This window comes from Trichechus manatus, unplaced genomic scaffold, assembly GCF_000243295.1.
Source record: "Trichechus manatus latirostris isolate Lorelei unplaced genomic scaffold, TriManLat1.0 scaffold00011, whole genome shotgun sequence".
Taxonomy (NCBI): Eukaryota; Metazoa; Chordata; class Mammalia; order Sirenia; family Trichechidae; genus Trichechus; species Trichechus manatus.
Genome location: NW_004443947.1, coordinates 31858895 through 31877316, shown reverse-complemented (window position 1 = coordinate 31877316; position 18422 = coordinate 31858895). Strand labels below are relative to the sequence as shown.

Genomic DNA, 18422 nt, shown 5'->3' with positions numbered 1-18422 from the left:
AGCAAAATGAAAAATAAATACCTGGTCTTAGGATACTGGAAGATGACAAGTAAATTATCTTTGTGTTGTACAGATTTTACGGAAAGAACTCTTCTTATGTCCATGGAGGATTGGATTCAAATGGAAAACCAGCAGATGCGGTCTATGGACAAAAAGTAAGCATACTAAGCTTTATGAAGGGCATTAAGCAACTAGAAAATAACTCATAAAATTAGGGAGGATACATGCTTAATAGACTATGACATTTGCTGAGAAGCTTATGTCATATCACGGTTGTTAATTTTGCATGATATATACTGAAGTTTTTGTATGTTAGATGATTGGTTTTAGCATGGGGATCATCTATTCTAAACACTTTTTTAAGTGTTAATCCAGTAGAATTATTTTAAAAGACTCAAGTGTGGTCAGTGGGTATAGAGTATACTAAGACAAATTAAAATCGGATCTGTGTATTTAGTAATTCAAACATGCAAATTTGTCTGTTAGATATTTTGATTGAAGTTTATATAAATTTTAAGGTATTAATTCTTTCCTTAATTTCATAGGAAATCCATAGGAAAGTGATGTCACAAAACTTTACTAACTGCCACACTAAGATTCGCCATGTTGATGCTCATGCTACTTTAAATGATGGTGTGGTAGTCCAGGTGATGGGGCTGCTCTCTAATAACAACCAGGCTTTGAGGAGATTCATGCAGACGTTTGTTCTTGCTCCTGAGGTATGTGTGCTAGTGATTGTTGGTGTTATATAAAAAGTTGTGCCTTCTAAAAGCTTTTTATTTTGAAATTTCAAACTTATAGAAAAGTTAACCAGGATAGTACATTAATCCCACATACCCCTTATCTAGAGCTACTTTCTCTATTTTTTCTCCTAAACCATTTGAAAAGAAGTTGGAGACATTGTACTCATTTTCCTCCAAAACCATAGTACAGTTATTAAATTCAGGAAGTACTGAGGCAATGCAGTTAATTGATGTCCATGTTTAAATTTTGGTAATTATCCCAAAATTGTCCTTTATAATTTTTTTTCCCTTTTTGATCCAAGATAGGTGTCATGTCTTTTTAGTCTTTTAATCTGTAGTCGTTCCTCAGTCTTTATTTTCATGACATTCACTTAACTTTTTTTGTTTGAGAAAGTAGGCTTTTCTCTGTTATGCTTTGTTTTCATTTTTTTTTTTATTTCTATTACTTCCTCTTTCCAAAGTGTTTATTGCCTTTTTTCCCCCCTATTTTATTGTGGTAAAATATATATGGCAAAACAATTGTCATTTTGCCCATTTTTAAGTGTATAATTCAGTGACATTAATTATATTCAGCAAATTGTGCAACCATTACCACTATCCATTTCTAAATGTTTTTTATCCCCCTAAACAGAAACTCAGTACCCGTTAAGTAATAACTCCCTATTTTTCCCTCCTAGCCCCTGATAACCACTAAGAAACTTATCTCTATGCATCTGCTTATTCTGGATATTTAAATGGGGTCATGCAATATTTGTCCTTTTGTGGCTGACTTCTTTCATTCAGCATGTTTTCAAAGTTCACGTAGTAGCATGTATCAGAACTTTATTTCTCTTTAATGGCTGAATGATATTCTGTTGTATGTTTATGTCACATTTTGTTTATTCATTTGTCTGCTGATGGACATTGGGATTGTTTCTACCTTTCGGCTTTGTGCATAATGGTGCTATGAACGTTGGTGTACAAGTATGTTTGAGTCCCTGCTTTCAGTTCTTTGGAGTATATACCTAGCAGTGGAATTGCTGGGTCATACAGTAATACTGTGTTTTAAATTTTTGAGGAACCGCCAGACAGCGACTGCACCATTTTGCAATCTCACCAGCAGTGAATGAAGGTTCCAAATTCTTCACATTCTCACCAACACTTACTTTCTTTTTTTCTGATACTATCCATCTTACTGGGTATGAAGTGGTATCTCATTGTGGTTTTTATTTGCATTTCCCTAATGATTAATGATCTTTTCATGTGCTTATCAGCCATTTGTGTATCTTTCTTGGATAAATATTTAAGTCCCTTTTTAAAATTGGGCTTTTTATTTTGTTGCATCGTCGGTGGTCTATATATATTCTGGATATGAAACTTTTATCCAGATACATGGTTACCAAATATTTTCTCCCATTCTGTGAGTTGTTGCTTCACTTTCTTGATAAAATCATTTTATATACAAAAGTTTAATTTTGATGAAGCTTTCTTTTTTTGTGCAAGTATTTGGTGTTATACCTTAAGACTCCATTGTCAAAAACTAGGTCTTAAAGCATTGACACTGTGTTTTCTTCTAAAAAATATTATAGTTTTAGTTCTTATATTTAGGTCATTGATTCATTTTTTTTTCTTTTTATTATTGTAATTAAATGAAGTGTACATTTCAAGTTAGTCTCCCATACAGAAATTTTTTTTTTTACACATACATTGTTATGTGACCCTAATTACTCACCCCATACTGTGACAGCACACTCCTACGTTCCACTCTTGATTCCCCACATACATTCAACCAGCTCCTAGCCCTCTCTGCCTTCCCATCTCACCTCTGGACAGAAGCTGCCCGTTTAGTCTCTTGTATCTACTTGAGCTAAGAGGCATACTCCTCAGGAGTATCAGTTTATGTCCCACAGTCCAGTCCAGTCCCTGTCTGAAGAGTTGGCCTCGGAAATTGTTTTAGTTCTGGAGTGATAGAGAGTCCAGGGGCCATGCTTTCCGGGGCGCCTCCAGTCTCAGACCATTAAGTCTGGTCTTCTTACTACAATTTGAGTTCTGCATCCCATCGTTCTGTTGCTCTATCAGGGACCCTCTGTTGTGTTCCCTGTGAGGACATTCATTGGTGGTAGCCAGGCACCATGTAGTTCTTCTGGGTTCAGGCTGATGAAGTCTCTGGTTTATGTGGCCCATTCTGTCTCTTGGGCTAATACTTTCCTTGTGTCTTTGGTGTTCTTCGTTCTCCTTTACTCCCAAGTGGTTGAGACCAATTGATGCATCTTAGATGGCCACTAGCAAGCTTTTAAGAGCCCAGACGCCACTCACCAAAGTAGGGTGCAGAACATTTTCTTAATAAGCTTTGTTATGCCGGTTGACATAGATGTCCCCTGAAAGCATGGTCCCCAGACCCCACATCCCTGCTACTCTGTCTCTCAAAGTATTTGTATTAAGGAAATTTCTTAGCTTTGGTTTTTTCCAGTTGTGCTGGCTTCGCCTGTAGTGTCTGCTGTCCTTCCCTTCACCTAAGATGATTCTTACCTACTATAAAAATATGGAAGGCTTCACGAATTTGCATGTCATCCTTGCGCAGGGGACATACTGATCTTCTCTGTATCATTCCAATTTTAGTATATGTGCTCCGAAGTGAGCACGGTCATTGATTCATTTTGAGTTTTTTTTTTTTTTTTTAAATGGTGTGAGGTGTAATTTCAACTTGATTCTTTTGTATGTGGAGATCCAGTTGTGCAGCATCATTTATTGAAGAGAACATTCTTTCCTCATTGGATATACTTGGTACCCTTATTAAAATCAGTTGACCGTAGATGTATGGGTTTATTTCTGGACTCGCAGTTCTGTTTCATTGGTCTGTACGTCTGTCTGTGTACCGTTACCAGACTGTTTTGGTTACTGTAACTATAGTACATGTTGAAATGTGAGAGTGACTGAGCCCTCCTACTTTATTCTTTTTCAAGATTGCTTTGGTTATTTAGGGCCTCTTGCAATTTCATATAATTTGAGAATTAGCTTTTCTATTTCTGTGAAAAAGATTGTTGAAATTTTGATAGAGATAGCATTGAATATATAGATCGCTTTGGGTAGTACTGATAATGTTAACGATACTAAGCCTTTCACTCCATGAGCACGGTTGTCTTTCACTTCCCTAGTTAAATTTATTCCTAAATATTTTATTCTTTTATATGCTTTTTTTTTTTTTTAAAGTTTTATTGTGTTTTTGGTGAATGTTTACACAGGAAATTAGGTTTTCATTTAATAATTTCTATACATATTATTAGGGACATTGGTTACATTCTTCACAATATATCAGTATTATTATTTTTTCCATTTTGGTTGTTCTATTTCCATTAATCTAGCTTCCCTGTCCTCCCTAGCGTTCTCATCTTTGGTCTAGGGTAAATGTTAACCTTGTGGTTTTACCTGGATGATTATTTGAAGAGCACAGTATTCACAGGTGATGTTACTTATTTTATGGGTCCATTTGTCATTTGGCTGAAAGGTGACCTCTGGGAGTGATTTGAGTTCGAAGTTGAAAGAACATCTCAGGGTGATAGTCTCGGGTTCATCTGGTCTCTTATCAGTGCAGTAAGTCTGGCCTTTTTTTTTAGGAGTTTGAGTTTTGTTCGCATTTTTCTCTCTTTCTAACCGGGACCATCTATTGAGTCCCTGGTTGGAACGGTGGGTAATGGTTGCCGGGCACCATGAAGTTCTTCTGGTCTCAAGGTAGGTGATGATGATGGTTGTGTAGACTGTTGGCTTGTAGACTAGTTTCTTCTTTGAGTCTTTGGTTTCCTTCTTTCTCTTTAGCTCCGGACAAGTAGAGACCAATAGTTGTTAGATGCTGTTGTAAGTAGAGTTGTTTTCTTAATTTCTTTTTCTGATTGTTCGTTGTTGGCATATAGAAACACAAGTGATTTTTGTTCATCTTGTACCCTGTAACTTCGCTGGATTAATTTATTAGGTCTGGTAGGTTTCTTGTAGATTCTTTGGAATTTTCTGTATACTGGATTGGCCTTGATATTTTTGAAGAGCGCAGTTGTTTGTAGAATGCCTCCATTTGTGTTGTCTGAAGTTTCCTTGTGGTTAGATTAAGCTTATAAGGGTATATAATGTCTTTCAAACTAAATAATGTTCAGTTATTAATGATGTTAACTTTGATCACTTAGGTTGTGTTCACCAGGTTTCATCACTGTAAAATTAGTGTTTTTCCTAAGTAAATTTTGGGAATTCTTTAGAGACAGTGCAAATATCTTGCTCTTCAGCAAAGTTTCATGCACTAGATTTAGCATTTATTGATGGTTCTTGCTGGAATCAGTTGTTATTCTGATGGTTGCAAATGGTGATTATCTAACTCCATCATTCTGTATTAGTTGACATTCTGTGGTAAAGAACTTTTTCTCTTCTTGCTTGCTTACTTCATTGTCATTTATGGATTCTTTATTTAGTGGATTATCCATTAGTAACATTACATATTTTGACGTCTAAAATGCCCCAGATCTGGCCAGCGTGAGCCCCTCCATGCTGGTATCTGTGTCCTTTTAGCATGTTCTTTGCATATAAATATGCAGACTCACACATGCTGTATGATTGCCTATAACAAGTTTGTTTATAGTTCCTTTTTTTTTTTAAGGGTAGGCTCTAACCACTTTCATATAATGCATTATTGTGTTAACTGTGTCATTTAATACTCAAAGTTTTGAGGTATACTCTGTATCCCTCTTTTTAATAGATGTGGAAACTGAGCCTCAGGAATTGAATAGCTAGTAAATGACATAGTTGGCTTTGGACTCAGGGTGTCTTTACCTAGTGTGAGCAAGCTTTTTCTGCTACACTATCCTTGAGTGCTAATATCAGTGTTCTTGGATACTAATCAAAAAAAAAAAAAATTACTCTCGAGTCAACCCTGACTTGTAGTGACCGTATACAGGGATTTAGGGAATTTTAAATACCTGCTGAAGTTGGGATACCTATTACTCAAGGAATTAGTTTCTCTTAATGATTTGACACGTGGGCTGTGACATCTTAGAGCTTTATCAATCTGGTGGTAAGGATAAATGTTTTGAGAAAACAAAATATATTTAAGTATAGTCTTTTTACATCCATTTTATAGAGCAGGGTTTTTCAGCCTCAGTGCTATTAATGTTTTGGGCCAGATAATTCCTTGTTGGGGGACTGTCCTGTGCGTAATGTTTAGTGGCATCCCTGCATCTACTCACTAGTTGTCTGTAGCAGCCCCCCCCCCCCCCATGTGAAAACTGAAATGTCTTTTGCTATTGTCAGATGTCTTGGGGCAGGGGGGCAAACTACCCAGGATTGAGAACTGGTTACAGTGATTTGACTTTTTAAAAGTGCTAAATAAATGTAAACTTTCTTGGTATTGCAGGGCTCTGTTGCAAATAAGTTCTATGTTCACAATGATATCTTCAGATACCAAGATGAAGTCTTTGGTGGCTTTGTCACTGAGCCTCAGGAGGGTGAGTAGTAAAAAATACATCATAAGTTACTTGGCCTAACTTTTTTTTAAATGACATCATACTATCCCTAAGAATATAGGTTTCTTGAATGTTTTCATTATACTGTGTTCTTTGTTAACAATAACTTCTGATTGTCAAGGTATGATGTGAAGGGTCTGAGATTTTACCCTGCTTGCAAGCTAACAGGTTTGCCTGCTGCAGTTTTATGGAAGTTGATACAGTACATGAGACTCCTGGGGGTGTTTTGGAGGCAGTGTAAAGTGTACAAGGATTTCCATTTAATTGGGGATCTAGGCATGAATTGACAGAAATTCCGTCATATGAGTTAAGCAGCAATAAAGAATTTTATTAAATTCTTTAATTTAAATTCTGGGTCAGAAATGGACAGGTTATTTCCCACACCAATAATAGTAGCATTTTTGCCCCAGTTTCCACAAGGCGTGGTGAAGAGGACCAGGTGATACATGCATATGCAGTGGGTTGTGTTACAGGCGTGGAACCTAGAGCTTAGGGCACCTGAATTTATTATAATGGGCAGTAAACGTATTTGCCATTTGCTCTGGAGGGAGATGCTGTCTTCTAAGACTCTTTGCTGTACAGATACAAATGTTCTTGAAAAGATAGTCTGTAACAAAGGTAGCCATTGCCTCAATTGTAAGAGGTACAGAAACACAAACCGGTGGAGAATTGTTTCCCAACAGGTAATAATAATGTTTGAAAGTTTTCTGTATGGCTGAGACTTTTTTTTTTAATTGTTGTAGTTTAAATGAAGTTTACATTTCAAGTTGGTCTCCCATACAGAAATTTATACATACATTGTTACATGACCCTAGTTGCTCTCCCCATACTGTGACAGCACAGTCCTACTTTCCACCTGATTCCCCATGTCCATTCAACCAGCTCTTAACCCTCTCCGCCTTCCCATCTCACTTCCAGATAGAAGCTGCCCGTTTAGTCTCTTGTGTCTACTTCAGCTAAGAGGCAGACCCCTCACGACTATCATTCTGTGCCCCACAGTCCTGTCCAATCCCTGTTTGAAGAGTTGGCTTTGGAAATTGTTTTAGTTCTGGGCTGATAGAGAATCCGGGGGCCATGTTTTCTGGGGTTCCTCCAATGAGACTTTTTTAAGTGCATTACAATTACTGTGCAATACAGCAGCCTTATAGATAGGTACTTCAGGTACTGTTGTCCCTATTTAAAAGACTAGGGCGCTGAGATGCAGTGAAATAATTTATCCTATATCGTATAGCTAGTTAGATGGTAGAAGTTGGATTGGGTTACTGGCCATATGACTTCGGAATCGATGTTGTTAACGGGAACACTACAATAGCCTTAATTCTGGCCTTAAAGCCATGGATTTACCAGATTTTCCTGTTTTGTTTTTTTTTTAACTTGTTTGTATATATGGTTTTTCTCAGTAATTGTCTTTTTGATCACAGTTAACATTGTGAAAGTGAGTATATTTGTGAATTCAGTAAGCACAGACTAAAATTTTTTCCCTCACTTAGAATCTGAGGAAGAAGTAGAGGAGCCTGAAGAAAGACAGCAGACACCAGAGGTGGTACCTGATGATGCTGGAACTTTCTATGATCAGACTGTCAGGTGAGGAAAACTTTGTTCCCATGTCTAGGGCGACATGGAAATTTGGATTCTCTAGTCTTTCTTTTTGTTGGAAGATGCTCATAGATTCTCAGAATTATCTCAAAAAGTAGTAACTTTCCAGAAGAAAGGTTTTGCTTTTGGTATCACTGAGCTGGTGGTTCAGACCCACCCAGTGGCACCGTGGAAGAAGAGCCTGGCAATCTCCTTCCATAAAGATTACAGCATGAAAACCCGTGGAGCAGTTGTACTCTGTAACACGAGGCTGCCATGAGTCTGACTCGATTGGACAACAATAGGTTTGGTTTTTTGGGTTTGTCTCTGAGCTAACAGAAATGTAACTTGTTTAATAATAGGGCTGTTTAATTAGTATCTATCAGTTGGTTTTGGTTCAGTTTTACCTTAGTGGTAAGTGAAAAATAGATCTGATTGGATTTCTTAGCAAGTGCTCTGGGGGAAGTGTAAAATGTACAAGGACTTTTAATTAGCGATACAGGCATAAATTGACAGAAATTCAGTCACATGAGTTAAGCAGCAATAAAGAAGTTTATTAATTACCTCAGACAACAAGTGTGTGATGGTGTGATGGTATCTTAGGGTTTTTTTCCCCCTGCAGTTGGAAAAGAAATGTGTTTCATTGGAATGGAAATGGATATTGTTGCCACGTGACACTCTTAATTTCTACAGTGTTTCACCAGGTGTGGTGGTAGACTACCCCATATTACTCACTTGGGTTGCTGGTTGAAAGATGAAGGTTAATTGTCCCACCATGGGCCTACTGAGTTAGAGTTTCTGGGAGAGATTTATCTGCAGTTTTAACAAGCATTTCCAGTGTGTTTTTTACTTTTTTGTAATACGTGGTAGGTAAATCATAATAATTTTGGGATTCCAACTGAGTGAGAAATAATGGTTTGGTTCACCTTGATCTATTTTAGTTCATTTGAGTATCAATTTTAGCAGATAATCTGATTCCAGTTAAGATTATTTTATTGAATGCTTTTTAAAAAGTCACTTGCTTTAATACTCAGACATATGAGTATGATTCTTAGATCTTTTTTGGAAGGAGGGAGCTATTTTGAGGCCCAGGTTTTTATTGTGAATTAATAAACACATGAGAATTTCTTGTTAAATCAGTGAAGGCAGAATGATAGTTCTCAAATTTTCTTGTGAAAGCAATGACTTAGAAGAACATTTAGAGGAACCTGTTGCTGAACCAGAGCCTGATCCTGAACCAGAACCGGAGCAGGAACCTGTGTCTGAAATCCAAGAGGAAAAGTCTGAACCAGTATTGGAAGAAACTGCTCCTGAAGATGGTCAGAAGAGTTCTTCCCCAGCACCTGCAGACATAGCTCAGACAGTACAGGAGGACTTGAGGGTATGGAACATACCTTCATTTTTATTCTATTTCTCATTTGTTTTTTTAAAATGTCTCTTCTTTGTTATTGTTTGAATTTTATAGGTACATTTTCATGTTAGTGGTTCAAGGAAATTTCTTGCGTTGTTAAGCCATGCCTCAGACAAGAAGATGCATATTGCCGAATAAAATCGAAAGTAACTTTTTTCCTCCTAAGGAAACTTGAATACCTCTTAGACCAGACATTTCAAGCGCTGTTTTATCACCATATTAATAAGCGCTTGTCTTTTTTTAGTATTTCATTTTTTAAATTGCATATTATTATGTGCTAGTTATAATAATGCAAATGTATCTTTTTTGAACAAAGAAAATGGCAGAACAAGATTTTTCTTGTCTTTTTTAGTGAAATCTCTTTGAGGGTAACTTCACAGTAACAGCGGAGACAAACTGCTGAAAGGTTGAAGCCCTTCAGTGTTATTCCCCCTAAGTCAGATCAGGGTGGTATGTGAACTCACAGAACCTTTGAGTTTGTCCTGGGAAGGAATATTTTTTAGTGCTGTATTTATGGGGCCAGGGTTCTTACAGTGTTATTTGTTTGTCTTCAACAGTTCAGTAATTCAAGTACCTACTATGTGCCAATCATCATCCTAGGTGTGGGGACTAAATCTGTGAAACAGACAGGGTTCTTGTTCTCTAGGAGCTAATAGCTGAGTAGGGAAGAAGGTTGGTAAACAATCTTTTATAGTTACTTTTGTGTTAAGTGTTATTTATAAATGAGAATTGTCGTAAGAACCCATATTAAGGTACCTAACATAGTCCTAATGTTCAGAAAAGACTTCCTGTCAGTTGAAAAGGCAGAGGAATGTGTGAGGTGGAAAGAAAGGAACAGAAGAAAAACCTGTGTGGTTGGGTGAGAATTCAGAAGGAGGGAGGATTGTAAAGATGGAGCCAAGGAGGCTAAATCATTGTGAGCTGTCCATATTTCAGAGTTTGATCTTCCAAGAGAAATAGGAGGGCATTAAAAATGACTGCTTTAAAATTTGTACTATTAAAGATAACTAGCTTCCAGGTGGAAGAGAGGGTTGGCTGGATCATGACTGAATGACCAGTTAGGCACTGTTATAGTTGTCCTGGGGAAAGGAAATGATGGCTTAGATTAGGGTGGTGGCAGTAGAGATGGAGAGATGATAATTAAGGGGTATAATGGGATGTGGTGATTTTGATACAGATTGGAGAAGGTGTTCAAATGTTTCTAAAGTTAATGTAATTGGATTGATATTTGTGCCGTGGATGGGGGTATGGGAAAGATCACAGGAAGAAGAGCTGATGTTATAGGAGACAGAATTTCCTTTTGCTACAAACTTGAAATTAGCTCAGATTAGCTTCCTTGATTCTAAGCCTCTCTCACATTTGCCTGATGCTTGATGTTGAGTCCTAAGGAATTTAGTACTAAACTGTGAGTAGAGGGAAAAAAGGAATATCAAGATATTTATAAACTCCATCTGGATTATGAGAATTTGATGCATATGTTATGTACAGAAAATTAGAGTTAATGGCTTTTATATTGTTTTGCTATATGGTATAATCACATAATGTTGGTATTGTTCCCTTAGACATTTTCTTGGGCATCTGTGACCAGTAAGAACCTTCCACCCAGTGGAGCTGTTCCAGTTACTGGGATCCCACCTCATGTTGTTAAAGTCCCAGCTTCACAGGTGAGGTTCTAGTTAAAATTGTCCATTAGGCAAATTTACTTGTATTTCATGTAATGTGGTTTCACGAGGGTTTGGAGAATGTGGAACTGGTATATAGGGTAGAGGTGGTAGAGGTAGAAGGATGGTTTTTATGGCTTCTTGTGAGGGAATTGTCATTTTCTAGTGTAAAGATTATTGTTAGCTAAGACATTTTATAAGAAAAAAGTAAACCTGCTTGGTCTTTACACAAAAATTATAAAATTTTCAGCCCCGTCCAGAGTCTAAGCCTGAATCTCAGATTCCGCCACAGAGGCCTCAGAGGGATCAAAGAGTGCGAGAACAACGAATAAATATTCCTCCACAGAGAGGCTCTAGACCAAGTAAGAGCTTAGAGGGGTGATTTCTTTCTCTGGTTTGGAGGATTTTGAGATAAGAGCTTATTTTTTGGGCGGAGAGGGTTGATGTTTATGTATTTATTTATTTTTTAATATTGTAGGGTTATGGAATTATTTATAATTAAGCTAGAAAGAAAACTATTGAATGGAACAGTCACTGAAAGATGTCATCTTCTTCTGTCTTTAATTGCTATTTTTGTTTCCTCTTAAGTTCGTGAGGCTGGTGAGCAAGGTGATGTTGAACCTCGAAGAATTGTGAGACACCCTGACAGTCACCAACTCTTCATTGGCAACCTGCCTCATGAGGTGGACAAATCAGAGCTTAAAGATTTCTTTCAAAGTAGGTTATTGGGTTTTTGAACATTAAATTCATCTAGAGCAGTGCTGTCCAATAGAAATAAGAGGCGAGCTGCATGTATACTTTTAAGTTTTCCAGTAGTCATGTTAGTAGTAAAAAAAAAACAAAAAACTGGAAAATTTAATTTTAATAACGTTTAACCTAATGTATCTGAAACATTGTTTCACCAAGTAAAAATATTAGAGCTATTTTACTTTTTTTATACTAATGTTTGTATTTACTATTTTACACTATGGCACATCTAATTTGGACTTGTTACATTTCAGGTGCTCAGTAGCCACATGTGCTAGTGTCTGCTGTATTTAACAGTGCACATCTAGTGTTTAATGGAAACTTTCTAGTAGGTTATCTGAAAAGCTGTGTTTCACTTGCAGATTATGGGAATGTGGTGGAGCTGCGCATTAACAGCGGTGGGAAATTACCCAATTTTGGTTTTGTTGTGTTTGATGACTCTGAACCTGTTCAGAAGGTTCTTAGCAACAGGGTAAGCAATTTTTCATCTTCACTTTTTTCTTTTTTTTAAATAAGAGTACATCTTGGCTCTGTAGAATGTACTCATCCTTATGGCTAGGTCTTCTTAAATGTAAAGTATAAATTATTCCAACATGTTTGGATAACTTAATTCTATCATGTTCAACCATTATTCCTAAAAGACCTGCCTGGGAGCTTAGAAAAACAAAACTTCTATCTAAATAACTTGGGCAGTTTTTGAATAAGTGAATGATGAGAATGAAAAAAAAAAAATTAGTAGTTATCAGTGCACTGAGGTTTATGTAAATTCTTTTTGTTGGTTGCGGCTTCTGGTGTGGAGTTGAAATACAACGTTACTCTTGACTAATAAGAACCACTTTGTCCAGGGCAGTCTTGGTATACAACTGTTGTCTGGGTGTAACTATTAAGAGTATCTCCTTTAATCCTGTAAGTTGTCTGGGTTTGGAAGATAATTAGGACCCCTGGTGGTGCATTGATAAAGTGCTCAGTTGCTAACCAAAAGGTCGACGGTTGACAGTTCAAACCCACCAGCGACTCCGCAACAGGAAAGGTGTGGCAGTCTGCTCCCGTAAAGTTTCACAGCCCTGCAAACCCTGTGAGGCAGTTCTGCTCTGTCCTATAGGATTGCTATGAGTCGGAATCCATTCAAAGGCAATGGGTTTGGGTTTTGGAAGACAAATTATGTTCATCCTACCTGGAAGCACCTTTATTAACTGAATTCTTATGTGTAGTTTCTAATAATACAGAGATTTGTAGAATCAGGGCCTTACTACCTGTGTAGTTCTTACAGAACTGGATCCTTTCCACATATCTTTGGTTAGTGAAGACCACTTTTTTGTACTTGCAGAGAAGAACAAATAATTTACTGAGATTAGATGTGGGATTTTAAAACTATACATTTTTTATTGAGGTGGAATTTACATAAAATTAACCAGTTTGAAGTGTACAATTCAGCAGCATTTAGTGCAACTGTCACCTCTGTCTAGTTCCAACATACTACCATCACTTCAAAAGGAAACCTAGTACTCATTCAGCAGTCACTTCCCATTTCCCCTTTCCCTCTGCCCCTGGCAGCCACTAATCTGCTTTTTGTTTCTATGGATTAAAACTGCACATTTTAAACCATGTGACAGAAACGTAGATCAGTATTTCCCAGAGGGGACCATGATGTTCTCCAGAACATTAATGGGTACTGCAAAGTTTAGTTTGTGGTAACACTGAGTCTTAATCTGCAAGTGTGCATTGTAAATCTGTCAAACTGTTTGAACACCGATTTTTGTGAAACTCCTGCAGAACACTGAGAAATGAGGAGGAAATGGTGGCTTATCCTACCCAGAAGTGTTCAGTAGGCTTTATGGACAGATGGATTTGTCCATCTTTCAGGATACATTAGGTCTAGTGGCCAACCGTTTTGGTGTCGCCTTGAATTCTTAATTGTATTTTCAGTGGGCCAAACAAGATCAGACCTGCTGATTGGCTTGCCAGCTAATTGTCCAAGATTAGGGGGTTTATTTAATTTAATTCACATGGCTAAGCCATGACATCTTTTTGCAAAAGAATTGCTTGAGATAATTTTCCTCAGGAAGGGCTATATGTCTGGTACCTTCTTTGATTCAGATCTCTCTTAATCTTGAAAACTCAAAGATGTCTTTCATAACCACCTTTTAGAGTACCTCCAGCCCAATACCTCTTCCCCCTCATCTTTCAAACTTTAACATGGTCTTGTTTTTCTTTAAAGTACTTCATTTTATACTGTAATTTTGTTTTCTTGTATATTTTCTCCCTCCCCTTCTAGAACGTAATGCCTTGTCTTTTCCATTTCCCATTGTATCTGGAATGATGTACCTGGAACAGTGTCCCAAATTAATATTTGTGGAGTGATTGATATAGTATGTATGTGTGTATGTATACACACACATATATACATGTAATTTAAATTAGAATTTAAAATGTAAATTAGAATCAGGTCAAAAGAAGCTTTTTTTTTTTTTTTTTTTTTTTTTTTTTTTTTTTTTAAATTAATGCCAGTTTCTTCATCTCTGCTTTCTGATCACTGCTTTGTACTTTGTGAAGTTCCAGTGTAGCTTGCCTTAGGTCGTGGAAGCTCCATAGTCATATTCAAACTCCTTGAGGGACCAAATTACTGGGCTGAGGGCTGTGGAGACCAAGGTTTCGGGGAACACCTGGCTCAGTTGGCATAACATAGTTTATAAAGAAAATGTTCTGCTTTCGTTCTGCTTTGGTGAGTAGCGTCTGGGGTCTTAAAAGCTTGTGAGTGGTCATCTGAGATACTCCACTTGTCTCACCCTACGTGGAGCAAGGAAGAATAAAGAAAACCAAAGACACAAGGGAAAGATTAGTCCAAAGGACTAGTGGGCCACAGCTACCACACCCTCCACCAGACTGAGTGCAACACAACTAGGTGGTGTCTGGCTACCACCACTGACTGCTCTGACAAGGATCACAGTAGAGGGTCCCAGAAGGAACTAGAGAAAAATGTAGAACAAAATTCTAACTCAAAAAAAAAAAAGACCAGACTTACTGGTTTTACACAGACTGGAGAAACTCTGAGAATCTGGCCCCGGACACCCTCTTAGCTCAGAACTGAAGTCAATCCTGAGGTTCACCTTTCAGCCAAAGATTAGACAGGCCCATAAAACAAAATGAGACTAAACAGGCAGGGACGAGAAGGCAGGACAGGAAAGCTGGTAATGGGGAACCCAAGGGTGAGAAGGGGAGAGTGTTGACAAGTCATGGGGTGTTAACCAGTGTCGTAAAACAATATGTGTACTAACTGTTAAATGAGAAGCTAGTTTGCTCTGTAAACCTTCATCTAAAATACAATTAAAAAAAACAAAAACTAAGGCAGCTTGCCTTTCCTTCATCTCACTGTATTGTTGGTAGAAACCTACTGTATTCTCTTGGTATTTTTTTATGAGTACAGAAATAGCTTATATAAAAATGATGACTGTGGTGTATATGACAGCTGTAGTGTAGCATAGTGGTTAAAAACTTAACACACTCCAGTCAGGATGCCTTGGTTTACATTCTTTTTCCACCACTCACCAGCTTTGTTACCCATGGGGCAAGTTCCTTTACCTCCCTGGCCGTTAGTTTTCCAGTCTCTAAAATAGCTATAATAAAGTACTTAACCTCAGAGTGTTATTTTTAAAATTAGAACACTTCTTTTGCACAGAGTAAGTATTGTTAGCTATTTATTTAAAAAAAAATTTCAGATAATCATACTGCAGAAAGGAGCATAAATTCATTGGATTCCTTTGTTTTCTATAAGGATAAGGCACCAAGATTTAGTGTGGATGTATCTTTTTTTCCCCTCATTAGCATGTTATGTTGATCATCTTCAGTATTTTCCAAAATTCTAGTAAGGTGAATAGCATTTTGTTAAAGTTATACTTAAGTCAAATTACGATATGTTTGAGATGTATGTGCACTTTGCATAAATATGTACAGTACAAAATATTTCCACATTAAGTGATTAAAACCCATTGCCATCGAGTCAGTTCTGACTTATAGCAACCCTCTAGGACAGACTAGAGCTGTCCTATAGGGTTTCCAAGACTGCCGCATCGCCTGTGGAGTGGCTGGTGGGTTTGAACTGCAAGCCTTTTGGTTAGCAGCCGAGAGCTTAACCATCGTACCACCAGGGCTCCTGCCATTAGGTGATGATGAGGTTTTATTCTAAGCCTCCAAATCTATGGAGAAGGTGACATTTCTTATATATGTCATTCTGTTTATGTAATTCTTTGGGATAATAAGATCTACCTTAGACTGGAATATGTGTGAGTGTTAGAAGTACAATGAGTTACTTGTACTGCTGTGCTTTTTAAATTGGCTTTCTTGTACTAATACCTAACCACCTTTTCACATATTTGTTAATGGGACAGTGTGTTCTGGGTTTGAAACAAAAACTGTGAGAACGTAGGTGATTTGTAAGCTTCTGGTTCTTGGTAATAGTCTTTTTTTAAATTTTTGATAGTAACCTATAAGCACTCTTATTAAGTCTGGTCACCTTGATTTTTACAGCCTATCATGTTCAGAGGTGAAGTCCGTCTGAATGTGGAAGAGAAGAAGACTCGAGCCGCCAGGGAAGGGGACCGTCGAGATAACCGCCTGCGGGGACCTGGAGGCCCTCGAGGTGGGCTGGGTGGTGGAATGAGAGGCCCTCCCCGTGGAGGCATGGTGCAGAAACCAGGATTTGGAGTGGGAAGGGGCATTGCTCCAAGGCAGTGAATTCCCTTCTCTAGTCATCATGCAGCAGTACAAACCCTAACTCCTGCACAAGGGTGAATTTCTTCAACCAGCCTTTGGTGTCTTGGAGTATGACGCTAGTCTCTTATAAACTGCTTACGTTTGTACACTTTTACTCCTCCTTGTGTTAATGGTGTGTGCGCCCTTACCCTCCCTTTCCTCTCCTGATCTTCTAGTCCTTCACTTCCAATTTTGTGGAATGATATTTTAGGAAAACAGATTTTTAAAGAAGAAAAAAAAGACTGAATTTCCTGGCTTACTTTGCATATACAGACTGGATTTTTTTTTTTTTAAACAGCCATTTCCCCAAAGGAATGTGTCTTACTTATTACTGACATTTGGTATGTTTCATTCATTGGAATATTTCTTATACTTATTTTGTACATGTTTCAAAAGCCTGTAAGAAATACAGGATTTGATAAAAACATTTTGAAGTCAAGAAAAACCGAAATTGTTTCTTGAGAGTCATGACTACCTTCTGCTGTGGAGAAATTGCCATTGGAAAAATTGACAATTTTGATTCTTGCTAGTATGGTTAAAAACTGAATAAAAAGTGTTAGTTTTTTTCTTTTCTTTTGATATCACAAAACAATTTCAAAACCTACTGTTTTTTACCATTGAAATTTAAATTGTGAGATACGTTTTGAATGTCTAGAATGCAACCGATATGCTTTTCTCTTGAACTGTTTTTTTTTGAAGTAGAGTTTTTCCATGTTTAATTTGTATTTGTAAAAAAACAAAACAAAAACAAAAAAAATTCCCCAAATCCAAATAACAAAAAAACAGAGCAAAACTGTTGTGCCTTCTATTTATCTTTGACTCCATTTTTGGCAATTGTTTAAAGAAAAATAATAAAAATAAAAAATCTGAATTTATCAGGTTCAGAGTATGTGGAGAATTTGAGTCCCTCTTCACTTTGTATCTTTTGTTAACATTTGTTATGCCTTATTCTAAAATTGAGTCTCAAACTGGAATGCCTTTGAGGACAGATGCTTCTATAGAGGTCTTTTGACCTAAATATTTCAGCATTTGTATTAGGTTTTACTTTGGTATCTAATCAGATTCCTAATCATAGCTCATAAGAAGGAATGTGACTTTAATATTGGACGTTGCTGATGTGCTTCAGTGTCCACTAGTTTTTTTGTTTTTGTTTTCCTTTAAATCATAGCCATGTGATAAATTTTCGATTTTGTTATGGTTCTGTTTTGTTGATGGGCACGGAGTGGGTGTTTCTTGGAATGGCCAATTTTAATTAAAATATTTCTGGAAGAAAATTTAATCTGAGAATATAGACTAATGCTCGTTTTACAAATTCTGTTATTGAGTGCTGTGTGTGGAAGTGGATGAAGATGTTGTTCACACATTTGTGAAGCAAGCCTTTGTGTGATAACTTGTCATTACCAATTGAAGGGCAGCCAGGTTGTCAAACGTAACTTATTTATTTTCTTCCTAACAGTGTTCATCTTTAGGACTGTTGTTGAAGGATAGTATAGGAATAGGAATTAGGAATGTTTTACTTGCTTTGCTGTTACTGAGAAACTCTACGTTTACTGAAGGGTGTAGTCTTAAAGACTAAAATGAAGTTTGATGTTATCAGTTTGGGCCTCGGTATCTCAAATGTTTGAAAATTGACAGGATCCCCTTCACATAAAGAAACTTAAGTAACTGAGTCACATAGCTGTCCTTTGGGTCATTTTCAGATAACAACTTGGTAACTAATTCATGTGGCCCAGGCCATTGATAATTAGGAGAAATTCAGCTTGTACTTTTGTAGCTTATATTAAGCTGTGGTGGAAAGCAAAAAAGTTAGCCTAAGTTATTTTTGGAAAAAAACAAGTTGTAGGAACTTTACATTATAAATTATGGCTGACCTAGAAATTATTTTCCACAAGTGGATACTGAACTGCATTTCAAAACAGGAGCTCTTCCTACTCAGGCTTAAGGGCTCTAACTAGATGCAGTGATTTTCAACTTGGGCTTGTTATCACCCCCTAGAATGCATTTGGAAATGTGTGAGTTTTGGGGGGGCTGGGGGTGGGGGAGGGAGATACTACACCTG

General features: G+C 37.3%; 1 protein-coding gene and 1 non-coding gene across 2 annotated transcripts in view; one reads left to right on the top strand and one right to left on the bottom strand.

The window, feature by feature from the left end:
* Positions 1-17642, top strand: part of G3BP1 (G3BP stress granule assembly factor 1) — a 36830-nt gene extending 19188 nt beyond the window's left edge. The window contains exons 3-12 of the mRNA XM_004371289.2: positions 74-155; positions 546-719; positions 6112-6202; positions 7711-7804; positions 8975-9176; positions 10769-10870; positions 11118-11229; positions 11456-11584; positions 11977-12086; positions 16139-17642. Of these exons, the coding sequence (XP_004371346.1) occupies positions 74-155; positions 546-719; positions 6112-6202; positions 7711-7804; positions 8975-9176; positions 10769-10870; positions 11118-11229; positions 11456-11584; positions 11977-12086; positions 16139-16345 (1303 nt within the window). The 3' untranslated portion in view covers positions 16346-17642. The remainder of the gene's footprint in view (positions 1-73; positions 156-545; positions 720-6111; positions 6203-7710; positions 7805-8974; positions 9177-10768; positions 10871-11117; positions 11230-11455; positions 11585-11976; positions 12087-16138) is intronic.
* LOC111819557 (U6 spliceosomal RNA) lies at positions 3259-3364 on the bottom strand. The gene has a single exon (XR_002823158.1). It is a non-coding gene; the product is annotated as a U6 spliceosomal RNA (small nuclear RNA).
* Positions 17643-18422: the final 780 nt, after the last annotated feature.